Raw genomic sequence first — 23,293 nt, 5'->3', positions numbered from 1 at the left:
TTATGCTTTAACTTTTCATAACACACACAAGACTTCTCTCTCTCAGACCTTAAAACGAACAAACTGCTTAACTCTTTTACTAGACAGAACTTATAACAACTGCTTTCACACAGCACTCTCTTCTGACCGACTCTGTTCAACTCAACTGTCATAACTAACAGACACACCAGATAGAAATTCCAATCATCCACACAGCATCCATTCCAAAAACCCTCCCCCTCTCTGTCAATCACCAATCACACCACATGCCTGTCCAGCATTCTACATTATCATCACACAGCCATGCAAACCACTTTTAAAGACACAAACACAAAAAACATGAAATCATTACAGTCACGTTTAAATGAACTCAGCCTGTGTTGCTTTCAGATGACGGGTTCTCTGTCAACCGCGGAGAACTATTCTGATGGCATTAGAACCAAGAATGTCTAGACTGGCCTCAGGAAATTTGAAATACAAGAAAAGCCCACCTTAGTCTGATGCAAGTCTGAGTTACACACAATTCCTCACCGGGGTGCAAGAGCTTGTGTCACTGCAGAGATGAACAAGAGGAAGATTGCAAACTGCCTTGCATGCTTAACAGCCCTGTTGAAAGGAAAACTTTAATAAAGGCCAGAGTTCATATCATCATTCCAGTGGTCCGGGTCAGATACAATGCAACACCGTGCTTTAACTATGGCCAGCTTGTGAAATCTGGATTCAGCTCAGAGTCATTCAAAGCTGACTTCCTCAAACAGACACAGCTGATATCCCAGTCTAGAATATTCACACTTGTATACATCGCGTGAAACAACAGTTAAGGGTTGGATGGATTAAACCAACATCAAATGATCCCAACAAAACATAGTTAGCAGAGTGACCCTCATTCAGATGACCACAAATTAGCATACAACTTAATGAAGACGTTTTGACATATACAAAGACTAAACAGCAAGAACAAGGGGGGGAAACAGTGAGGCAATAAATATGTCAAAATAGGAGACAGATATGTAAAAGTATCCTTCTTAATTGTCCAGTTTGGTGTGGTGGTTAAGTGCGTGGACTCTAATCTGGGATAACCAGTTTTTATTCCCCACTCCTCTACTTGCAGCTGCTGGATGACCTTGAGCAAGCCATAGTTCTGTCAGAGCTGTTCTTGAAAGAGCAGTTCTTGAAAGAGCTCTCTCAGCCCCACCTACCTCACAGGGTGTCTGTTGTGGGGAGGGGAGGGAAAGGAGATTGTAAACTGCTCTGAGTCTCCTTCGGGTAGTGAAGGGTGGGGTATAAATCCAATCTCTTCCCTTTTTCTTCTAAACTGATTCTGTATTTATGCACCATTTGTTTTCTCTCAAGCATGAAGTTAATTAACAACATCCTTTCCCCAGAGGTGGAGTGCAGCGTCATGTCAGAGAAATGCACTCCAAAATTCATTGCATTACATTCACCATTCCAATATACCATTCCAAAAAAACAACAACACTAAAATACAGAGGATATATAGACCTTCTTGGTGAGAACACATATGCAGGGACTGAATGAGTTTAGCATATAGAATGAGATAAGAAACCAGTATCCCTGTTGAGTCCTGGGGATGTCTTTGTTCCAAGTTGTAATAACTTGCAGTTCAGCAATTTCCCTTTCCATTCTGTTCCTGAAGTTCCTTTATAATAAAACAGCTACTTTAAGGTCACCCATTGAATGTCCTGGAAGGCTGAAATGTTCTCCTGGTTTCTCAATCTTGTGATTCCTGAAGTCAGATTTCTGTCCATTTATCCTCTGGTGTAGGGTTTGTCCTATTTGCCCTATGTAGAGAACTGAAGGGCATCGTTGGCATTTAATGGCATATACAATGTTAGAAGAAGAGCAAGTGAATGAGCCTGTGACGGTGTAGTTGATGTTGTTAGGTGATTGTGTTGTCTGGGTGTATGTTGCAGCAAAGTTGGGGTTGAAATATAGAGGCATCTGCCCATATATTTGAACTGTTAGCTTCCACTTCAATGTAGCCGGAGAAGTGTGCATGGACATGAAAGCTCATACCTTGAATAAACCTTTGTTGGTCTTAAAGGTGCCGCTGGACTCCAAATCGGTTCTACTACTTCAGACCAACACAGCTGCCCACCTGCACACTAACTTTAGCATGTGGTCTGTCAGGGTTGTCGACATGGTCATGTATTCGGCATGGTCGACATGGTCATGTATTCGACATGGACCAAGTCCGCGTGGTCAAAGCAATGGTATTCCCAGTAGTCATGCATGGCTGCGAGAGTTGGACTATAAGGAAGGCCAAGCGCCGAAGAAGGGGACGGCAAAGGATGAGATGGTTAGACAGTGTCATACATGCAACGAACATGAAATTGAGCCAATTTCAGAGGACGGTGGAAGACAGGAAGGCCTGGCGGGAACTGGTCCATGGGGTCGCGAAGAGTCGGACCCGACTGTGGGACTGAACAACAACAAAACAGAATAGCAGTAACTCGGCATTTCAGTGTGGTGGATTTAAGAGAGCGGTGAACCTTTGCATTCTGCTCTTTCCTCTGTTGGTCATTTCTCTCAACCTGATTGTTCCATTTGTTCTTCCTCTTTCCCGTTGTTTGTTCTCTTGCCTGCCCTCTCTTCTTTCCAACTCATGACCACTGTTCCCTCTAAGCTGAGTTAGTGTGAGCTAGCTCACAGTTTTTTAGACTCCGGCTCACACCTTTTTGTCTTAGCTCAGGAAGGATGGCTCCAGAGCAAACTAATTTATGCAGTAGCCAAATTGCTCGTTCACAACTTTAATGCCCATAGCTCACAAAGTAGAATTTTTGCTCACAAGACTCCTCGGCTTAGAGGGAACATTGTTCATGACTGAAGATGACGAGTAATGGTAGAAATTCTCCTTCTTCTCCCAGATAATCAAAACTTCACATTTTTCTCCTGTTCTCAGCAAGATCATTCTTTTTTTTCTACATGTTTCACATGGAGCTACTCTTGGAGTTAAACCGGAAGCTTCATTACATCTGAGCCTGCAAGCTCCGTTTTTCTGCGGGGCAAACACAAAAACCTAGTTTGCCTGATCAGACATAATAGCAAATTAGGACTTGCCATGAACCTGGAAGTAGCCAGTTGGCTCACTGTGAGACTGATATATGCAAGATATATTTATGTACAAGGGAAATCATGGATTGCAATTACATCTGAAGCAAGGATAGCTATTAACCCTCACTGAAAGCAACACTCCAGGGCTGCAAGCAGAGACAGTAGGGGTGTGCATGCAATGAAAAAATATTCGGTATTATTCAGATTTGGCTTTTAAAAACCCAAATATATTCGGTATACATGAATATTCCTGAATACCAATATCAGTTTGTATTGGTATTCGGGAAATACTCAGGAATCCTAAATATATTCGGCCATGGGGCCATTATAGTCAACTGCAAATTTCCTAGGATATATTTAGTGGGCTGTGGGGAGGAGGTTTCAGGTAGAGGCACCAAATTTGCTTTGTACCTGCTGGAGCCTCTCCTCCAAAGGACCCCCAGGTTTCAAAAAGTTTGGACCAGGGGGTCCAATTCTATGGGCATCCAACAAGGGTACCCCCATCCTCCATTGTTTCCAAAGGGGGAACAATAGCAAGGCAATACAAGCCCAGCAGAACGTCTAAGAGAATCTCTGCAGTTGAAAGTAAAGTGTGGGAGGGGCAGTTTTGCAAGGCCAGCAGCCGAGGCAGTGCAATCTGCCCAGCAAAACCAGTGCCACTGTGGCAGTGCCAAAATCCAACAGGACTAAAGTCAGATCTGAGAATCTTTTAAGTAACTGGTGGGGGGGCATTTCTGGAAAGATAGCAGAACCAGTGCAGTGTACTAGTGCCCAGCAGCAGAACCCAGTGCCAACCTACTAAAGCCCAGCAGCAGAAGCCAGGGCCATTGCGGCAAATTCCAGGCCAGCTCAACAGGACTGATGTTAAGCACAGAATCCAAGCAAGGGTAAGGGGGGTTGTAGGACAGCAGAACCAATGCAGTAGTGGCTGCCCAGCAGCAGAACCCAGTGCCAAAGCTACTAGTGCCCAGCAGCAGCACCCTGTGGCATTGTGGCAAATGCCAGCTCAAGAGGACTAATATCAAGCACAGAATCACAATCCAAGCAAAGGGGAGGGGGCTTAACCCTGCTGAGATTCTCATTGGTTAGTTCTGTTGCTGCCCCAGTGGAACTGGGTTATGCTGCTGGGCACTAGTAAGTTGGCACTGGGTTCTGCTGCTGGGCACTAATAGGTGGGTTCTGCTGCTGGGCACTAGTACATTGCACTGGTTCTGCTATCCTTGCAGAAATGCCCCCCCCCGTTACTTAAAAGATTCTCAGATCTGACCTTAGTCCTGTTGAGTTTTGGCACTGCCACAATGGTTCTGGTTCTGCTGGGCACATTGCACTGCCTTGGATGCTGGCCTTGCAAAAATGCCTCCCACACACTTCCCTTTCTACTGCAGAGATTCTCTGGGGCATTCTGATAGGCTTGGATTGCCCTGCTATTCTTCCCCCTTTGAAAACAATGGAGGATGGGGGCACCCTCTTTGGATGCCCATAGAACTAGACCCACCTGTCCAATCTTTTTGAAACTTGGGGGTCCTTTTGGGGAGAGGCTGCAGCAGGTACACTGCATATTTGGGGCCTCTACCTCAAATCCCCTCCTCCCCCAGCCCACTGAATATACCAGAAGTTGCTGTTGACTGTAATGGCCCCTTAGGGTATAATGGAGCCAAATAATGACCAAATAAAGCCGAATAGTATTCAGGAATCTCTGTTTGGGTACCAAATAGATGCTCTGATTTGGTATTCGGCTGAATGAATACCCGAATAATACCGATAAGGCATATTTGGGTATTTGTTTGGCTTGGTATATACCGAATGCCACACCCCTAAGAAACAGAGGTTTTTTCCTCAACATTCACGGCCTGAGATCTTTTAATGGGAGATGCCAGGGATCGATCTAGAGAGTGCTTCCAAAAAATCTATACAGCTGACATGACTTGTCAAAAAACCCTAAATCCCAAACTTCTGTTTGAAGTTCTAGTAAAAAGGGGGGAGGTTGGGGGGGGGACACGACTCCAACCTGCAGGAAACATGACTTTGCTTCTACCTTTCTCTCTGTGTCTCTCTCTTTCTCTTTTTCAGTCTCTTTTCTGTATCAGAAGCTTCCACCTGGGGGAAAGTATTGCATGATGTCAGAAGACCGCTTTCTGTGACCCACTGAAGGCTGACCAATCCCTGGGAAAGGAGAGCTCTCCACATTTGAGTCAGCTATGGTGGGGAGGAAAACAGAATTAAGGTGGCCAACTTTGAGTAGCCAATACAGCTTGAATGTACTGAACTGGGGAGGGCTAGATTTAACCAAGGAGGGCAATTATAATTGATGCAGCTGTGTGCATGTTTTTATTTTATTTTAAGCTTTGGTGAGTCACTGTATAGGAAACGAAAAAGGTGTCACAGTGAGTTAGTGGTAAATTAGTTCTCTGCCCATTCTTCCAGTAATCTCAAAAAAAGGGAACTGATTTTTTTTTTTGCCTTTTAACATACTCTATTTAAAGGCAGACGATACTCAGCATGGCTGGCAGCCCTCTTTAAAAGCAATAATAGTTACAAAGTTACAGGAACCAGTAATTGTTACAAGACTGGCAAGTTTACACTTTTCATGTACAGAGTCCCACTTATAAAGCACTGTCTGTCATGAGAGCCAGTGTGGTGTAGTGGTTAGGGTTTCAGACAAGGATCTGCAAGGCCCAGGTTCTAATCTCCACTGTGCCATGGAAACCCACAGGGTGACCTTGGGCCAGTCGCACACTTTTGGCCTAACCTACCTCACATGGATGTGGTAAGGGTAAAATGGAGGAGAGGAGAATCATGTATGCCACTTTGGGGGTTCCCAAAGGCGGGTTACAAATGAAGAAAATGAAATGAAATGGGCTGTGGCAGGTGTTGCAAGTCCCATAGTTCTCAGAATCTTCTCTGGATGACCTTCTCTAATCTGTAACCCTGTCCTTTCCCCCCCTTCCCCCCCCCCCAGAACATCAGTGCAGGCAGGCAAGCTAAGTTTGTTCTGTGAGCCAGTAACTTCCCTGTTTTTGTTTATATTAGCTTTTAAAGCACTGACAACTGCAGAGGCGGCCCTGCTTCTGTTAGCAAAACCCAGCAGGAAGTTGAAAAGTGAAATGCCCTCTTCCCCACCCCAAGCAGTGGGGAGAGAAACAGAGATCCACAGTCTTTGCCAAATCCATAATAATGTCCCTTATAGGCAGTTCTGGTTTATAGGCTTCTAAGAGCCACTTGGACACCCTTGTGTATAACTCGTTCAGGTTCACAAGCAGCCTTGTGGCATATCGGCTCCCAGGGGTCGTTTCGTAGAAAAAGAGCTAGGGGAACTCATTAGCATAACTCATTAGCATATGCCACACCCCCAGACATCACCGGAAGTGTGTCATAAGGCCACACACCCTGCTCCCAACGTTCCCGGCTGTTGCCGCCAGCCTTGCAGCTCCACTGCCGAGCCCCATGAGGGGGTCCGGCGATGGACCTGCAAGGCCGGCGGGAGTGCAAGGAAGCCCCGCAAAGGCCCTCCCTGGCCCCAGGCAGGCAGGGGTGGGGAGAGGCAGGGAGGAAGCAACTTACCCTCCCTCTTCTCCTGCCTCCTCCTGGCTGAATGAGGGCCGGAAGCGGGGCGGCCGGAAGCAGGGGGCGGGGCTTCGTCATGTGCCCCGCCCCCATTACCTCACCCGGGGGAACTGCGATCCCCCGCGATCCCCCCCGAAATGACCTCTGTCGGCTCCAGCATAAGCTCCCTCGTCCTGTTAAATACTAACTCTCCTCTCCCTTAACTCATGTGTTCACAGTTTGCCCTCGAGGCAGGGGTCTTTAGGTGCTGTGGGGGGGTGTATTCATATTTGAAAGCCACTGATGAAGCTTCAGGCATCAAAGCTGAAATGCAGCCGTGTCTTTTCATCTAAAGTACCTGATGAAGAATGTCTTTTTTTTAAAGACATATGATATCCTGTCCTTTCTTAAAAAGAGCTCCAAGCAGCACATGTAGTAGTTCCCCTGAGGAGAAAACTGAGGATGGACATGATAGAACTTCCTACATTTATGGCTAGAGAGCAGTCTTTCTCTCTAATGCCAAACCTCAAGGGTACTCAATGAAGTTGATGGGCAGTAGATTCGGGATGGATAAAAAGAAATACTTTTTTTTTCACAGTGAGTGATTAAAATGTGAATTTCAGTGCCAGAGAACATAGCGATGGCCGTGGGCATAGGTGGCTTTAAAAGGGGATTAGATAGATTCATGGAGGAGAGCTCCGTCGATGGCTACTAGCCATGGTGGCTCCACATTCAGGGGCAGTAAACCTCAGAAACCCAGGGCTAGAAAAATTGTGGGAAGGCCTCAGCCTCTATTCCAGGGGTGAACGCCTGTAGCCAGGATTTTTTTTAATTGGGGGGGCATTTAAATAAGTTGGGGGGCACCTCCACACACCCCTCCACACACACCCAAGCCTGGGAGCACCCCATAGAAGCCCTCAGTCTCTCATGCAAGCCGCCAAGGGAGAAGCATAGCAAAAGGTTGAGCCCCCCCCACCACCACCCCACAGAATGAAATACAGGGTGGGGGGGGGAGAAATGTGTGATCTGCTCTAATAAAATGCTGCTGACAGGCAGTTCGGGGGAGACAGTTTGGACAGAGAGAGGAGAGCTTGGTCAGAGAACTTCAAAAGATCTCTGTGTGTTGTGTCGTTATTGAACCCTCAAACCTACAAGACTTGAACTCCCGCGCATGCCTCACAGGAGTTTTTCATTCCCACATACCTGATCCTTTGAACTGGACATTCTGGAGATTGAACCCTGTGACCTTCTGCATGCAAAGCAGTTGCTCTACCACTGAGGTACAGTCCCAGTCCGAAGCATTTAAATAAGTTGGGGGGCACCTCCACACACCCCTCCACACACACCCAAGCCTGGGAGCACCCCATAGAAGCCCTCAGTCTCTCATGCAAGCCGCCAAGGGAGAAGCATAGCAAAAGGTTGAGCCCCCCCACCACCACCACACAGTATGAAATGGAACTCCGAGTGTCACGAAGGGAAGGGAAAGTAGTGCGTCCCCCCGACTACCCTCCCCGGAGCCCGACTGCGCAGCATCCCTGCCCCCATCTCCACACCAGCCTCACACAGACTCAACCTGCCAGGGTCCCCAGCCGCCCGCCTGGCCTTACCTGGGGCCGCATGTGCAGCAGCAACAGCAGCACACTGATCCAGCCCGGCACTTCCAGCCTCATTGCCTTGCCTGCTGCCCAGGGAGGGAGGGCATACAGTGCTGGCCAGCTACCTCTTCGGCCTGGCGAGCCTGCCTTGGGCCTCACTGCAGCTGAGTGGCGGGCGGGGAGAGCAGGTGTGGGCACATCCCCTCTGCGGGCACCTGCTCACCTTTTAGTTTCGAACTGCTAGGTTGGCATGAGCTGGGGCTAGAGACAGGAGCTCACTCCGTCATGCAGCACTCGGGTCTCGAACTGCCGAACTACCGGCCATCCGGTCTGCAGTTCAGCGTCTTAACCACTTGAGCCACTGCAACTCCCGAGATTGCCCTAGACATGGTAAAAATGAGAATCCTCACCTCTTCCTCATTTTTAGAAAAGACCTTCATTAGCTTGTTCTCAGTTTAAAAGAAAAAGAGTGTTATGCTGCCGCAGAAGCAATGATCCCTCTAAGCTGTGGAGTCTCATGAGCAATAATTCTACTTTGTAAGCTACTGGCATTAAAGTTGTGAGAGAGCAATTCAGCTGCTGCACAAATTAGTTTGCTCTGGAGCTGTCCTTCCTGAGCTAAGACAAAAATGTGTGAGCCGGAGGCTAAAAAACAGTGAGCTGGCTCACACTAACTTTGCTTAGAGGGAACACTGCTCAGAAGTAGAGTTGCCGGCTCTGGCTTGGGAAATACCTGGTGACTTTGGGGGCGGAGCCTGGAAAGGGCGGGGCTTGGGGAGAGGAGGGGAAGGACCTCAGTAGCATACGATGCCAAACGGTCCACCTTCCACAGCAGCCATTTTCTCCGGGGGAACTGATCTGTGTTGTCTAAAGACAGCTGTAATTCTGGGAGATCTCCAGTTACCACCTGAAGGTTGGCAACCCTATGAATGTCATGTCATCTCCTGTGCCGGGAAATGGAGGGAGCCCCCCCCCCCCATGCACATGCCTTGTGCACAAATAGCAATGCTCTCCTTTCTGTTACAGGGGCTGTCCTTTATCATTTTCATCTGCTTCATTGCTTCCAAAGCCTCCTCTTTCTTGACGGTGCCACTGCTCACGTTCCTGCTGGCCCTGTGTTTCTTCTTTGCGTATTCCTTAAAGCTGAATGAGAAGTTCAAGGTGACCTACTGGCTTTTGGCGGTAAGCGAGCGCATGCAACTCAGCCAAGCCGGGGAATGGCTCCTTGCGCTGGTGAGACCCAACTCACTGCGCAGTAGAGTCTACAGGGGTCTGAGATGAGCCCCGTTTCCTGGGGCACGCCCTCCTTTTAAAGTGTGCTTGCCTCTGGGAAAGTGAGTTTTTGCAGGGTCTTGAAGAGTTACCTAAAAACCTTCGGGCATATTTCACTGTCGGCCAGGCATACATGTTGTGGGCAGCAGTGACTCAGTCTTTGACGGCACTGGAAAACTACATCTCAGTCAAATAAGACACAATGGGAGATCCATGGCCTATATACGGTGATTCCACACTGAGAGCATGTTCCCTGCATGGTGTCTGGCTTTAAAGGGAATGTCCGTCTGATGTCATGCTCATTCTGAGCACAGTTTAGGATGTTCCAAGGGCTTTCCTCTTTAAAAGGGTAACTGCGGAGTTGAGCTTCACCTATGAGAGACCATAGATGGTGGTAAGGCCAATCACTGCTTTCAGAATCATGCAGGGCATTGTGCAGTCATGCACTATCTCCACCCCCCTTAACAGACTTTTTTGCCTGCTGAGTTGTCCTGTAGTGTTACAGCTGAGCAAGAAGGGGGGAAATGTTTCTGGGTCACAGGGGCCCTCATGTGGTCGCCATCACTTTTGTAGGGGCATGATGGGGATAAGAGGAAGAGGGGGTGGCAGCAGCAAGGGGTGCAGGAACGGGCGGGGTACTGTTCCCACCTGCTCCTGCATTGCTCCCTATTGCTGCTGCGCACCCCTACTCTAGAAGCAGCCTAAGATGTCCTGCATTTGTTTTTTTTAAAAAAACCCTGATTAGCAGTCTCTGGCCGCTGATTTGAAGATTGTGGAAGAATTGCTGGGGTGGGGAGGCAGTGGTTAATTCTTTCCTCCCATAACCTTTCCTGGATTTAAGTTCTTTCCCCCAATCTCCCCCCCCCCTCCAACTTGCACTACAGGTGTAAAAAGAGCCCGGGCCCAATGGCCCCCTGTAGATTTTTCTGAAGCTTTAGAGCAGGGGTGTCAAACATGCGGCCTGCTTCCAGTTCTGCTGCTGCTGCTGCATCATAGCTTGCTTCGCCAGACTCTCTTAATCACTCAGCCATTTCATGTTTTAACCTGGGTTCTAGACTTAGAACTCTGAGCATGATATTTCTGTGGTGGATGTCAATAAATCAAAAGTAGGTTTGCAGCTTACAGAGCTAATGTTTTAAGCATGTTTTTATTTTAAGTTAAAAAAAAATCTGTGTGTTTGTGTCCTTTATAAAGTTTATATCTCCGCTACCTGGCATTTCATGACACACATGGCCTGGCCCAACAAGGTCTCATTTATGCCAGATCCGGCCCTCATAACAAATGAGTTCGACACCCCTGCTTTAGAGTTTTGGGGAGGGATGTATGACCCTTCCCCAGTCTTCAAAGCAGACATGTGCAGTTTGTGATTACGTTTTGTTTTAAAGTCACAGATGTCCTTCTCTCTATACTAACCCTTAGCACCTTGCATTCTTCAAACTGGCCACTAGGTGCTGCTGTTCTTCCAAACAAATGCACAACTTTGGGGCGGGGGAACGCGAGGCCAAGTTCCAGTTCAAATTCCTCCAGGATTGGTTCACGTTCATTATTTTCCATCAGCCACTGGATCTGTTTAACTGTCAGAGACTGCCGAGAGGTACAGCATCTCACAATATCTCTGGAAAGCTAGCGATCTCCAGTAAAACCCTGAGGAATCTTACCTCTGGACGATATCTCAAAAATAAATTAACTAGAGCTGCCTTCCACTTCCAGTGCCGTAGCATACATCACAGGCCCTCCAAGATGGTTTTATAAAAAAGGGAAATCTCCGAACATGAGGTCCTATTGAAAGCATATGTGGAAAGTCCCAGAATAACACGCATTACTGACCTCTTTCTGACCTCCAAAGGATTTTGGTTCCCTGAAGAATGCACATATGACAATAACCCTCCCATCTGTTCGAGACTGATGGAAACCCCTGTGCCGCAGCCAAGAAAACAGTGCTTATCGCATAAGATCTCTTATTCAGATGGCTGCTCGAAAAACAAGCAAAGCAATCCCAGTTGACCGGCTTTTCCAAAATACCCATTGCCCCAGTATAACCAGGGAGATTCGCTTCCATGTGTTCAGCTGATGTGGGGACACAGCTGCATTGTGATGCTCGTCTGTGCCCCTGTGAACCCCCCCTGCCTGTATCTTTTGATGATGGCTCATGCTCTTTGGAACCAAGCTGTCCCCCTACAACAGGTCTTCTTACCTTCACGGGGAAAGATAATAAAACAGTAATAACGAATATATAAGTAATAAGAAATATATACCTTGACCTGGATGGCCCAGGCTAGCTGGATTGAATCAAATCTCAGAAGCTAAGCAGGGTCAGCCCTATTTAGTACTTGCATAGGAGACCACCGGGGAAGTCCAGGGTTGCCACACAGAGGCAGGTAATGGCAAATGACCTCTGTTCGTTCCTTGCCTTGAAAACTCTATAGCAGGGGTGTCAAACGTAAGGCCCGGGGGCCGGATCCAGCCCGTCCAGGGCTCTTATGTGGCCTGCGAGCAACTGATGCAAGGGAGGGAGTGCTGGGGGGAGTGGGCGGAGCCTCTCCATTGTGGCTTCAGTGTGGCAGAACAGCTTTATCTGCAGCGGTCAAGCATCGTGGGAGCATCTGCCCCAGCACTGCACTGCTGCCTCTCCAGTCCGCCCGTGTGGGTTTTCGTTTGCACCTCCTTCCCAGCCCGGGGGGCTTTGCAGTGAGGGTACATCAACTCAGAGCTTACCAGCTGCTGTCCTTTATACAGTGTCTATCTCCGGTACCTGGCATTACATTTTATGGCACACATGGCCCGGCCCGACAAAGTGGCATTTATGTCAGATCTGGCCCTCATAACAAATGAGTTTGACACCTCTGCCCTATAGGATCGCTATAAATTGGCCGCAACTTGATGGCACTTTCTACCACCGATGTCTACCTGGGTAAGACGAAACTGATTGGTGGGGGCTGCCTGTCAACCTCTGCGCTCTTGAGCTGAGCAAATTATTAAAGAAACGAATAGTGCGGTGCACGATGCCGTTTGGATCGTTCCCTCCTTCAGTAGATTTTAGACCTCTTGCTTCTTTTTCCAGTATTTCTTGTGCTGCGTCGTCGCCGCTGTTATCTACTTCGCCATCTCGATCGCCGCAGTCTCAAAATACTCTGACGGGGCAGCGAAGGCAGCCGGAGTAAGTGAATGGGCTCCAGCCCTGGCCTCCGTTTGGGAACTGAGAGAACAGTAACAGAACGAGTCCTCCTGGGATCATTAGATGCTTGGCAGCCATTCCTTCAGATGCGGATGGTCTCTAAGGGAACAGGAGACATTCCACAAAGCTGACAAAAATGCTCAAAAATAAAGTAAATGGATCTCCCAAGAGTTTTTAAATTGGTAAATAGTAGCCATGGAGGCACCAGATTCAGATTGGCCAAGTTCGGGGGGGATTAACCCTTTCCTTCCACACAGTTCGGACTCCCCACCCCCAGCCCATGATGCTTTTTTCGTGCCTTCAGACTCCCCACCCCCAGCCCATGATGCTTTTGCCCCACCGGGAGCATCAGTGAACGCACAGTCAGACCACTAGCCTTTTAAGGTCAGTGGTGCTCTCCAGGGTCCCTGGCGGAGGTGTTTCACATCACCTGAGCCTTTTAATTGAAGATGCCTCCCAGAGACCAAAATAGGGATATTCTGCACGTCAAACAGAGGCTCCACTGTTGAGCCATGGCCTCTTCTGGGAACCTGGTTTGGTGTAGTGGTTAAGTGCGCGGACTCTAATCTAGGAGAACCGGGTTTGATTCCCTACTCCTCCACTTGCACCTGCTGATGTGACCTTGGGTCAGTCACAAGCTCTGGCACAGCTGTCCTTGAAAAAGAGCAGTTTGTGTCAGAGTTCTCTCAGCCCCACCCACCTCACAGGGTGTCTGTTGCGGGGAGGGGAAGGGAAAGGAGTTTGTAAGCCGTTCTGAGACTCCAAGTGAAGGGCGGAGTATAAATCCAATCTCTTCTTCTTCTTCCTCCCCACCACCACCCAAGTGTGGCAAATAGCAGCTAAAGGGGGAGGGACAGAAGCTGCAAGAAACCCGCAGGTGAGGAAGAGTTAACCACCCCATGCTGCAGTGCAAATCAGGTGCCGCCCTCCCATTGTGCCGTTTCAGTGATAAAAGCCACTCCCAAGATCCACTTACAGATCTCCCTGCATCTTGTGTAGCATGATTCTGTGCTAAGACTCAAAAGGGAAGGAGGATCCGTTGAAAGGGGCCAAGGTGCTGCTCCCAAAGGCCAGTAGGGCAAGCCTTCACTTTTAAACTGAAGCCTGTACAAGTTGTCTCGAAATGTTGTGCTGCCCTCCCGTCCCCCAGACACACACGCAGTAAGACTGCCATACAGCAGTTCTAATGAACTTCTCAGTAAGGGCTGTGCAGGCATTGACAGGGAAGCACATGGGGTCAGAGTAGCCAACACTAGAAGCAAAAAGTATTCTAGGTCAGCAAGGGGTATGCTTCATACTTTCAGAAGCTCCATCTTTTGTTCTCCAGGTCTTTGGCTTTATCGCGACAATCGTGTACGCTGTCGATTTCTACATGACCTTTAACGGCCTGGTGACATCACTCAAGCAAAGTGATTCTTCAGACGCTCCTGAGCAGCAAAGATCAGAAGGTGGGTAACAAGCCAGCTTTTCATAGCCACCCCCCACACACACATGGAAGATCCCATCGGCGTTGGAAGTGGTCCAAATGGATGCATGTGTGTAATGTAATCCTCAGGACAGGACCAGGTATACTCTCCACCTCTAGCACCCTAAATTTAGAAGAGATGACATGCGTGCAGTTTAGCATCAGGATTTCCAGATTGTTTTGTGTGTTTCTTCGTTTTAACTGGAATGCTAGCATGCAGCGAAAGAAGGAAGATATGCCAATGGGCCAAGCTGGGTGACACCCTGAGAGATCTGTGAATGGAATTCCAGAATGTTTTTATCAACAAATTGCATTTGACCCAGATTGGGGCTGCTGTGTAGCTGGAAAGGGGGTTTCTTCCCCATATCATTTTCTCAAATTCTGCTGACTTCCTAAAGTCATTTCTTATATTTGCAGAAACCTACATTCCTTATATGTTATCTCTTAAAGGGGTAGACAGTAGCAATAGGGGCTGTTAGAAAAGGCAACCCAAGGGAAGGAGTTAACCCTCCATGGCCCAATCCAAATCTAGCAAAGTCACCTCCAATTTATGGCGACCATATGAATTAATGGCCTCCAAAATGTCCAATCGTTAGCAGCTTTGCTCAGGTCTTGCAGTCCATCTTGTGCTGGGTCTTCCTCTTTTCCTATAGCCTTCAACTTACCATTAAAAAGGCAGGAGATGTATTTCCAGATCTCTCTGCATCTCCTGTAGAAGACAAGGCTTGCCGTGTACCTTCTGCAGTTCTACGGAAATGCTCACGGGGGGGCAGTAGTTGTTGGGACAGCTGGTCCCAATCAGATTATTTGTGTGACAATCATACAGCAGAGGACTGCCCAAGTTTGTAAAATGAAGGTGCCTCTATGGGCCCCTTTGTAGGACAAGGGAAAAAGAATGTGATTCCTGAATGTGATTTCTGACACTCTCTCCTTGATGTATATTGACAGCTGTCACTGTGCCTTCAAAAGTTTAATCATAATAGATCCAGATTTTGGTATGTAACCTAGAATCTTTTGATTAGAGAAACTTATAGCAGAACATATATTTTATATCTGCATTTCTCTGCATAAGAAGCATATATCTGCATAAGAAGCCTCTGTAGAAGGAATTAGCATACAGTAAGAATGGAATGCTATTTAGAAGTTGCAAGGCCGCTGAGAGCGAAGTTTAATGTGATTCACAGCCCTTATCAGCTAGCTCTCCACACATAAACCCAGGAAGGGACCCAGTGTTTTCTAATGTTCCCAATGTTCTGAAGACAAGGTAAACAAGTGTAATTACTGACACCACTGAGAGAGGCACTGAGTCAAATTATGCTTGTATGATGTTAACTGCTTGGTACCAGTTAGAGACTCTTTAATGTGTAAACTATATGTGATGTCATTTGGGGTATAAGACCTTCTGCCCTTCCTGGTTATGGGAGAATACAGCTTTGGAATTGCTGAAGTGCTAAGGTACTTCAGATTCGGCAACAGCACGCAGGCACAAATTTGTGCATCACCTTTGCAAGCTGAAATTCTGCCCAGGATTCCTCAGTGCACACAAATAAAGCAAGTCTGTATCTAATTTTATTCTCCATACCTTCTCTCTTTTTAGAGGATGTCTCTGACTCAGATTCAGACTGAAGTGCAAAGCCATCGAGGAGCAGGAGCCAAGGATGCTCTCTCTTGTAACCTTTTCACGTACGTGTGTGTGTGTGTGTGTGTGAACGTTCTTCCTCTAAGTGCGGGGAGCATCACCAAAGCCAAGATCAGGGGTCAAGGGGAACACGAACATTCCCGTCTCATAGGAACTTCCCTTGGGAGAGCAAGAACTGCTGGTGTTTTGAGCCTAACCGTGATTTCCTTCTACATTTCCTCACTCAGCACTACAGTGGATGAACTTTGAAACATAGAACCTAGGTAATCTTTTACAATCTTTCACAATCAGACACTATATAAAACAAAGGCTAGGTGTGTGCACAGTGGCACCCTGCAAGCACGGTACCAAGGTATAGCACACTTGGCCTTTTGTAAATGTTAGTAGTCCTTTAAAACATTCTAGAGGGTTTTTTTAATCTCAAAAGGTACAGGAAAATAGAAATATTGGACCTGCATTTGTAACAGCTATTTTTGTAGATACAAAAAAGGGGTAAAGATAAACTGGTGGTTAGGTATACATGGCTCGCCAATGCAAGTAGCAGATCTGATGCTGTGTTTTTTTTGTTTTTAAAGGAAAAGCAGCAGCTGGGGGAAGATAAACAGAGAAGTGGCTTTACCCTTTTTTGTGTGTGTGCCTTCTCCTTCTCCCCTCCAAATGCTGTACCCGGTTGTTTTCCTTTGACAGGGTGCCAGTTGCATGTTTAATAACCTCAAACGTGTTTGGAACCAGATTGGGAGAGGGGAAGCAGCAGGGGGCATCTGTAGCGGAGATATGGTAGACTGGGGAGTAGCAACCCCTGCTGCTTCTCTGCTTTACTCTCTCAAAGCTGTTTAAAACAACAGCATCATAGCACATAACAGCCACTCTCATGTGAATTCCAGCAGCCTGCCTGCAAGGCTGACATGTATCTGATGCTGTGCCATGTTGCACCAAAGCTTAGCAGCGCAGTATGATTTTGGTTACAGGAATCTTCTTTATGCTTTGGTCCAGTTTTCAAAAGGGAGGAGGGGCGGAAGCACACGCTTTGCGGAGTATTGGATCAAACTGCTAGAAGAATCTCCGGCAGCAGTGCTGGGAAAGCCCCCTCCCCTACCTTAGAAAGCCAGACAGAGTAGATTTATGCTTTACTGAATGGTCCAGAGGTGAGACTCAGCATAAGGCATTCTTCTCAGCTCAAGGTCTGACTTACAAATGTTGCCGCAAGAATAAGGTATTGGTGGCGATTGAAATAATTCAGTGCTTCAGAATCAATGAGCAAGGGCTGCCCAGTCCCTGCCCATCCTCCATTATATTCCTAGAACTTCTAGCCATGAGAGGTAGCACAGATCACAGGCAGGCATGATGATCCAGCGGCATATATATAGCAACATCACCACCACCACTCCACAAAGAAGCAACAAGACCACTAGGAATGGTCCAGAGGTCAGACTCAGCATAAGGCATTCTTCTCAGCTCAAGGTCTGACTTAACAAGTGTTGCAGCAAGAATAAGGTATTGGTGGTGATTGAAATAATTCAGTGCTTCAAAATCAATGAGCGAGGGCTGCCCAGTCCCTCCCCATCCTCCATTATATTCCTAGAACTTCTAGCAATGAGAGGTAGCACAGATCACAGGCAGGCATGATGATCCAAAACCTCATCAGTTCCAGCGGTATATATAGCAACATCACCACCACCACCCCACAAAGAAGCAACAAGACCACTAGGAAAAGTTTCAGCATCATTTGGAAACAAGCTGCCCAGGAATTACAGTGCCTTCGTGGACAAGGATTGGCTTGTTCCAAATTGTTCTGCACCCACAAGCACATCAGTTGTAAGGATGTACCCATGAGGTCTGCCTGCTGGTAAAGCTGTCTTGCAGAAAGGGACTACCAGGAAGCCATGCTAAATTAGGATGTGATCTTCCTTGCAAGTGCCGTGTTGTTCCTAGAATACAAAATAGTGCAATTGTTGCGAGGATGCAGGGCCATGCAGCAGTCGCCGTTGTCCCTCCTAACAGCCATGGTCAAGTGCCTATGAGGAGGGTAGCAAAACAGGTCAGCTGCAAACAAGGAATAGAAACGCCAGGCTAGCAGAACCCCCCGCCCCCCAACCCACAGTAGCCAGTCATTGATGCTCATGCATCCTGGAAAGTGCCACCAAGTTGCAGTTGATTTATGGCAACCTCGTAGGGTTTTCAAGGCAAGAGATAAACAGAGGTGGCTTGCCTGGTCTTTCTTGGTGGTCTCCCATCCAAGTATTCAAGAGATCTGATAAGATCCAGGTTAAGACAGCAAATTGTCCTGCTCAGGCCTTCAACAACTTATGATATCCTGAAGACGACGACTTGGATTGGGGAGAAATTTTCTAATAGTTTGTGCCCCCAACCATCTCCCACAGTCCCACGACTAACTAGCCATTATAACAGAATCCAAGCAGTGGAGAATTTGCCAAAGCAAGGGAGGGCTATTGCCATTGCCTGCTTGTGGGCCTCCTGTAAGCATCTGGTTGGCTAATTTGGGGGAACTGAACTAAACAGATTTTTGCTCTAATTGACCAAGATGGAAATAATTGCTTTTTTAATGTGATTGCTAGAGAGGTTTTGTATAAGCAGCAAAACAGCTGTGACAACTGGCTGTATGCATTCAGAGAGATCAACAAACTACATGCCAATGAAGGATTTTAAAAAAATATATTGCAGTGAACAATATCAGTTACCTCTCAGTATCAAACTCTTTCTTATAGATATAAAAAGGAGAGTCTTGCTTTTATTCTGTAGGAGATTACTGTTAAGGGGAACTCTGGAACAATTGTATTGATTATGTACAGTATTTACCACTTATGCTAAATCACAGTGTATGAAATACTACATCTTTATAATAAATATAAAATAGGGCAAAATATATTCCTGACATTTCAGTGAGCTGCTAGTAGCTGGCTCCTAGCAGCACACAGAGGTGCTTTTCAGGAATGGCTTGGCTCAATAACGCATCTCGGGGGAGAGCAAAAGAGCTTCCCTAAAGAGGCTGGCACTTGAATGAGATCATTAAAAGTCCTGGCACCTTCTCAGGAACAGGCCTTTGGAACGCTCCAAATGAATGTATTATATTTATACCTCTTTTTACAGGCATTTAAATGTGATGATATAATTGTTTTTTTTGTTTTAATCTGTCTCTTACATTGAACTTTTTATACATTGCATGTTGAGTGGCACATTGTTCATGCTGGAATAAACACCACTGACAAGAGGCTGAATCTGTCTGAATTTGAAAGAGTTTTTGTACAGAAGAATTATAATGTGCAACGGCGTACAGTTCCCTCAGCTTCTTAGAAGAAGAATGGGGTGGAAGCAGAATTGTTTCCTGAAACACGGGGTTTTCGTATGGGATATTAGCATCCACTTGTGCAAAATGAAGGCATTTTGTAAGTCTTTAGTGGTAAGTTTTTAAACTCATTAAAACAAAGTTTTCCCAAAGGAAGCCCTTCAGGGAAACAGTCCAGCTTTTTCCTTCTTCTTTTGAACTGTAACTGTATTGAAGTTCAAGGGAGAGAGTGCTTGACCCAAGGTCATTCAGTGAGCTTTGTCATCCAGTGAGGGCCATGGCTCAGTGGTAGAGCATCTGTTTGGCATGCAGAAGGTTCCAGGTCCAATCCCAGGCATTTCCTGGTAATAAGATCAGGTAAGTAGGTGATGTGAAAGCCCTCCACCTGACACCCTGGAGACTTGAAGCTAGGCTGAGTAGACTTATACTGACCTTGATGGACCAACAGACTGATACAGTATAAGGCACCTTCACATTTTTTCATTTCTGAATGGGACTTTCATCCTAGATCTCCCCAAGTTCAATACTCTAACTAATACTCTAACTACTAATAGTTTGAACCAATGCTCCCTCTAAGCTGTGGAGTCTTGTGAGCAAAAATTCTACTTTGTGAGCTACTGGCATTAAAGCTGTGAGCGAGCGATTTGGCTACTGCATACATTAGTTTGCTCTGGAGCCATCCTCCCTGAGCTAAGACAAAAATGTGTGAGCTGGAGGCTAAAAAACAGTGAGCTAGCTCACACTCAGCTTAGAGGGAACACTGGTCTGACCCTCATCAAGATATGCAACACAAGGGTGGACTAAAACAATTTGTCATCATAACTCACTCTTGGCAAAGACAGTGCCAGGTTTTTAATCTTATCCATTTATTAAACAAGTCCTTTACAATGATTCCAGACTATATCGATTAGTGTTCAGAAAAACTTACAATTTCCTTACATACAAAAATACAGATTTTTTTTTAAAACACTATGAAAACAGACATGTACCATCTGAACTTTTGTAAAGTTCAGTTATCTCAGTATATCAAAAAAGAACAGGAAAATTAGCATGAAAGACATTTTAAGTAGCGAGGTATGAAAAAAGTTTGTGCCAATATACAAAGTAAAACAAAGTACACCACTTAAGATGGAATTTAAAAATAATAATCAAGCAGCGATTTAGTGATTTGCCTTCAGTATCACAATAAGTAAAAAAATCATTACAATCCTTCATCTGGAAATGTATAAATGTTTAGTAATATTGCAGATAAAAAGGAAGTATATGGAAGAGGAAAACGATGTGTCGCCATATAGGTGGTGGTGGGATTAGTTTGAAAGGCTGTTCGCAGCACAAAGTGGATTCCTCATATACAGAGCTGGAGGGTGCCGTTGCGCAGAAAGGCGCTTCCCATTTGTCTAGGTTAGTTACAGAAGGGTGGGAGAATTCCTCTGAGGAACACAGGGACCCAATGCAGAACGAGAAGGCTTCATGCTGGAGTGTGACAGGCTATACTGTAGACGGCACTGTCCAAAATACTCATCTGTTACATGCTGGGAGACCCGAGGGGGGGGGTAGAGATACCACTGCTGTCTTGCTCAATTTGATCAGGTCCACTGATCCACGACAGCTAGGCCACCGTTGGTCACAAAGGACCCACTTACTGAGGACTGGAGAAGCTACTTCCTGGATGGATCCCACACACTACCACTCTAGTGATGCCTGGCCTAGTCTGCTCGTGCAACAGAAGAAGTTACTTGGGCTTCTTCTGTGTGGACGTGGCTCCACCTCCCATGGTGGCCATCTGTGGCTGCACCCACCACACTGTGTCAGAATTCTAAAAATGCCCACGGGCTCAGAAAGGCTGGGACCAGTGTTCCCTCTAAGCTGAGTTAGTGTGAGATAGCTCACAGTTTTTTAGCCTCCAGCTCACACATTTTTATCTTAGCTCAGGAAGGATGGCTCCAGAGCAAACCAAATTACGCAGTAGCCAACTAGTTTGCTCACAACTTTAATGCCAGTAGCTCGCAAAGTAGAATATTTGCTCACAAGACTTCACATCTTAGAGGGAGCATTGGTTGGGACCAATGTTCCCTCTAAGCTGTGGAGTCCTGTGAGCAAAAATTCTACTTTGTGAGCTACCGGCATTAAAGTTGTGAGCAGGTGAGTTGGCTACTGAATAACTTAGTTTGCTCTGGAATCATCCTTCCTGAGCTAAGACAAAAATGTGTGAGCCGGAGGCTAAAAAACTGTGAACTAAGCTTAGAGGGAACACTGGTTGGGACCCCCGGGCTACTGTCTCAGGTGAGGCTGCAAACTCTGGAGTTCTAGGAAAAAGCAAACCCTATCTAGAAAGTAAAATAAATTACCATGGAAATCTCTGTACGGTAATTACACTATGTTGATGGTAGATTTTGTTAGCCTAAAACTTTAGTGAAAAGATAATAAAGAACAGCAACATCCATGTCTGTTCTCAATACAAGGCCCAAGCATTTTCAGCAGGGTGTTTTCTCCCCCCCCCCCTTTAAACCAAGTGTGCTTGGTATGGTAGCTTTAGGCACATGACTGTAACCACAGGTATTTGGGAGTACATACATGAAAGTCCACAAGACAGGCTTTCAGGAGCCAGGCTGTGGATTCTCCAGCCCTCTTCTAGGCTTTGCAGGAATGTTTGAGTTATTTCACAGCACACAATAAATGTAGAGAGAATGATTAAGGGCAGCTGCAGACTGACAAAAAATGAGAACTGGGTTCATTCTACCTAATCCAAGCGCTGGCCAATTCAAAACAAGTTCTGGATAAACCAAAAAGAGTTTCTGCTGGCAATCTAAGCCTCCCGTCCTTGACAAGTTACCTAAATAGAGAGGTCTAAGCAAGCAGTTAACATTTACTTTCTGGTTTTCATACAGAATATTTTTTTTAAAACTATAGCTATATACTATACATGACTTTATATTTGAAATCCGGATTTGAATTCCCAATAGACATAACAACAGGCTTTCTGGAGTCACAGATGTTGTCCTTGAAGAAGAAATATCAAATACAAAACAGCCAGCAAGCCGTGCATTCAGCCTAAATTTTCCAGTGGCAGAATGGAAGTCACCAATCTCCATGAAATGCTGTTCCTTGGGGATAGGGGACCCTGAGAAATTACATGGGGCGTGGTCTGCAGCAGGAAGGGGGAATCAGTGGAAATGATCAATTTAGTCTGGATCCAACCTGGTATTTCTAGTTGCAATAGCTTGGTTGTATGAAACTGTCTTGGAGCACAGTTCGCTTAATGGAAGGGGCAGCGGGTAATGAACTGCCATCTCCTGAAACTGATTTGGAATACTACCCTCAGCTTTAATAGTTTAAGAAGCTGTCTCTTCAAAAGCCAGATGTGCAGAAATGGCCAATATCTGGACCTTTTCCAGTGAAAAGGTGATGTGTCCACCCAGCTAGCATCCCTGTTTGCAAAACAATCCCCCAGGCCAGCCCTATAATAGTTTACTAGATGTTCCTCCATTGTCGCCACATCTAACACACCCCACTCAGGACCCAACACATTATGCTTTGTGACAATGTACTAGGGTCTTTCATCAAAGGGCGCATACTTGCTGCTAAACATGGGGTATTGGTCACAACAGCATGACGAGAGGATTTTAGTGCAGAGGCCAGTCAGAGGCCCGAAGTCTCCATTAAGGCTGGTGTTTTAACAGAAACAAAAACACAGCAATACATGGGTATAAAAATAGTGTTTGTGTAGAGGAGCCAAATGCAACCAAGAAGTGCTTGTACCAAACACACATATGCAAAGGCACCCAGGGTGAAACTGGGTTTTGTTAATGACTTATGCCTTTTCATACAAGTGTCCACTTCTCAAATCCAAAGTGAGACAATACAATGAGTAATAAATACATAGATTACCATTTCATAATTGGTATTATATCAGTTACATAAACTTCAATATATACAAATAGGTTCCATCCACAATAATGCAGAAGAGGAGAAACTTTGTCCAGAAAAGACAATCTAAGTGCATTACTCCAGGTTGAAATAAATGTACTGGGAGATATTTTAAAGAGTTACTAACGACAAATCAAGATATACATTTTCCCCATCCCATACCCAGACCTGCCACTTTTCAACAAAGAAAAAGGTGCACACACAGCCGTGCAGGAAAGCACAAGGGTGCCCACAATATCCAACAAATAAGTACCAAGACACATTCAGTTCCCAAGTACAAACACTGGACATTTTTTAGAAAACAGAACAAAATAGTCTG

General features: G+C 46.2%; 1 protein-coding gene across 3 annotated transcripts in view; it reads left to right on the top strand.

The window, feature by feature from the left end:
- CMTM3 (CKLF-like MARVEL transmembrane domain containing 3) overlaps positions 1-23,293 on the top strand; it is a 33,756-nt gene that overhangs the window by 2,332 nt on the left and 8,131 nt on the right. Inside the window, exons 2-6 of one of the 3 annotated variants that reach the window (XR_001482855.1) lie at positions 9,219-9,374; positions 12,526-12,621; positions 13,967-14,087; positions 15,702-16,888; positions 17,169-17,847. Coding sequence is in view for 1 of the 3 variants with exons in the window: in XM_015424271.1 (XP_015279757.1) it covers positions 9,219-9,374; positions 12,526-12,621; positions 13,967-14,087; positions 15,702-15,730 (402 nt within the window). In the remaining 2 variants the exon portion in view is untranslated. The other 2 variants (XR_001482856.1, XM_015424271.1) reach the window with 2 other exon arrangements.

This window comes from Gekko japonicus, unplaced genomic scaffold (genome assembly GCF_001447785.1).
Source record: "Gekko japonicus isolate JY-2015 unplaced genomic scaffold, Gekko_japonicus_V1.1 scaffold2169, whole genome shotgun sequence".
Taxonomy (NCBI): domain Eukaryota; kingdom Metazoa; phylum Chordata; class Lepidosauria; order Squamata; family Gekkonidae; genus Gekko; species Gekko japonicus.
Note: the sequence above shows the minus strand (reverse complement) of the source record. Positions and strands in the feature narration are given on the sequence as shown.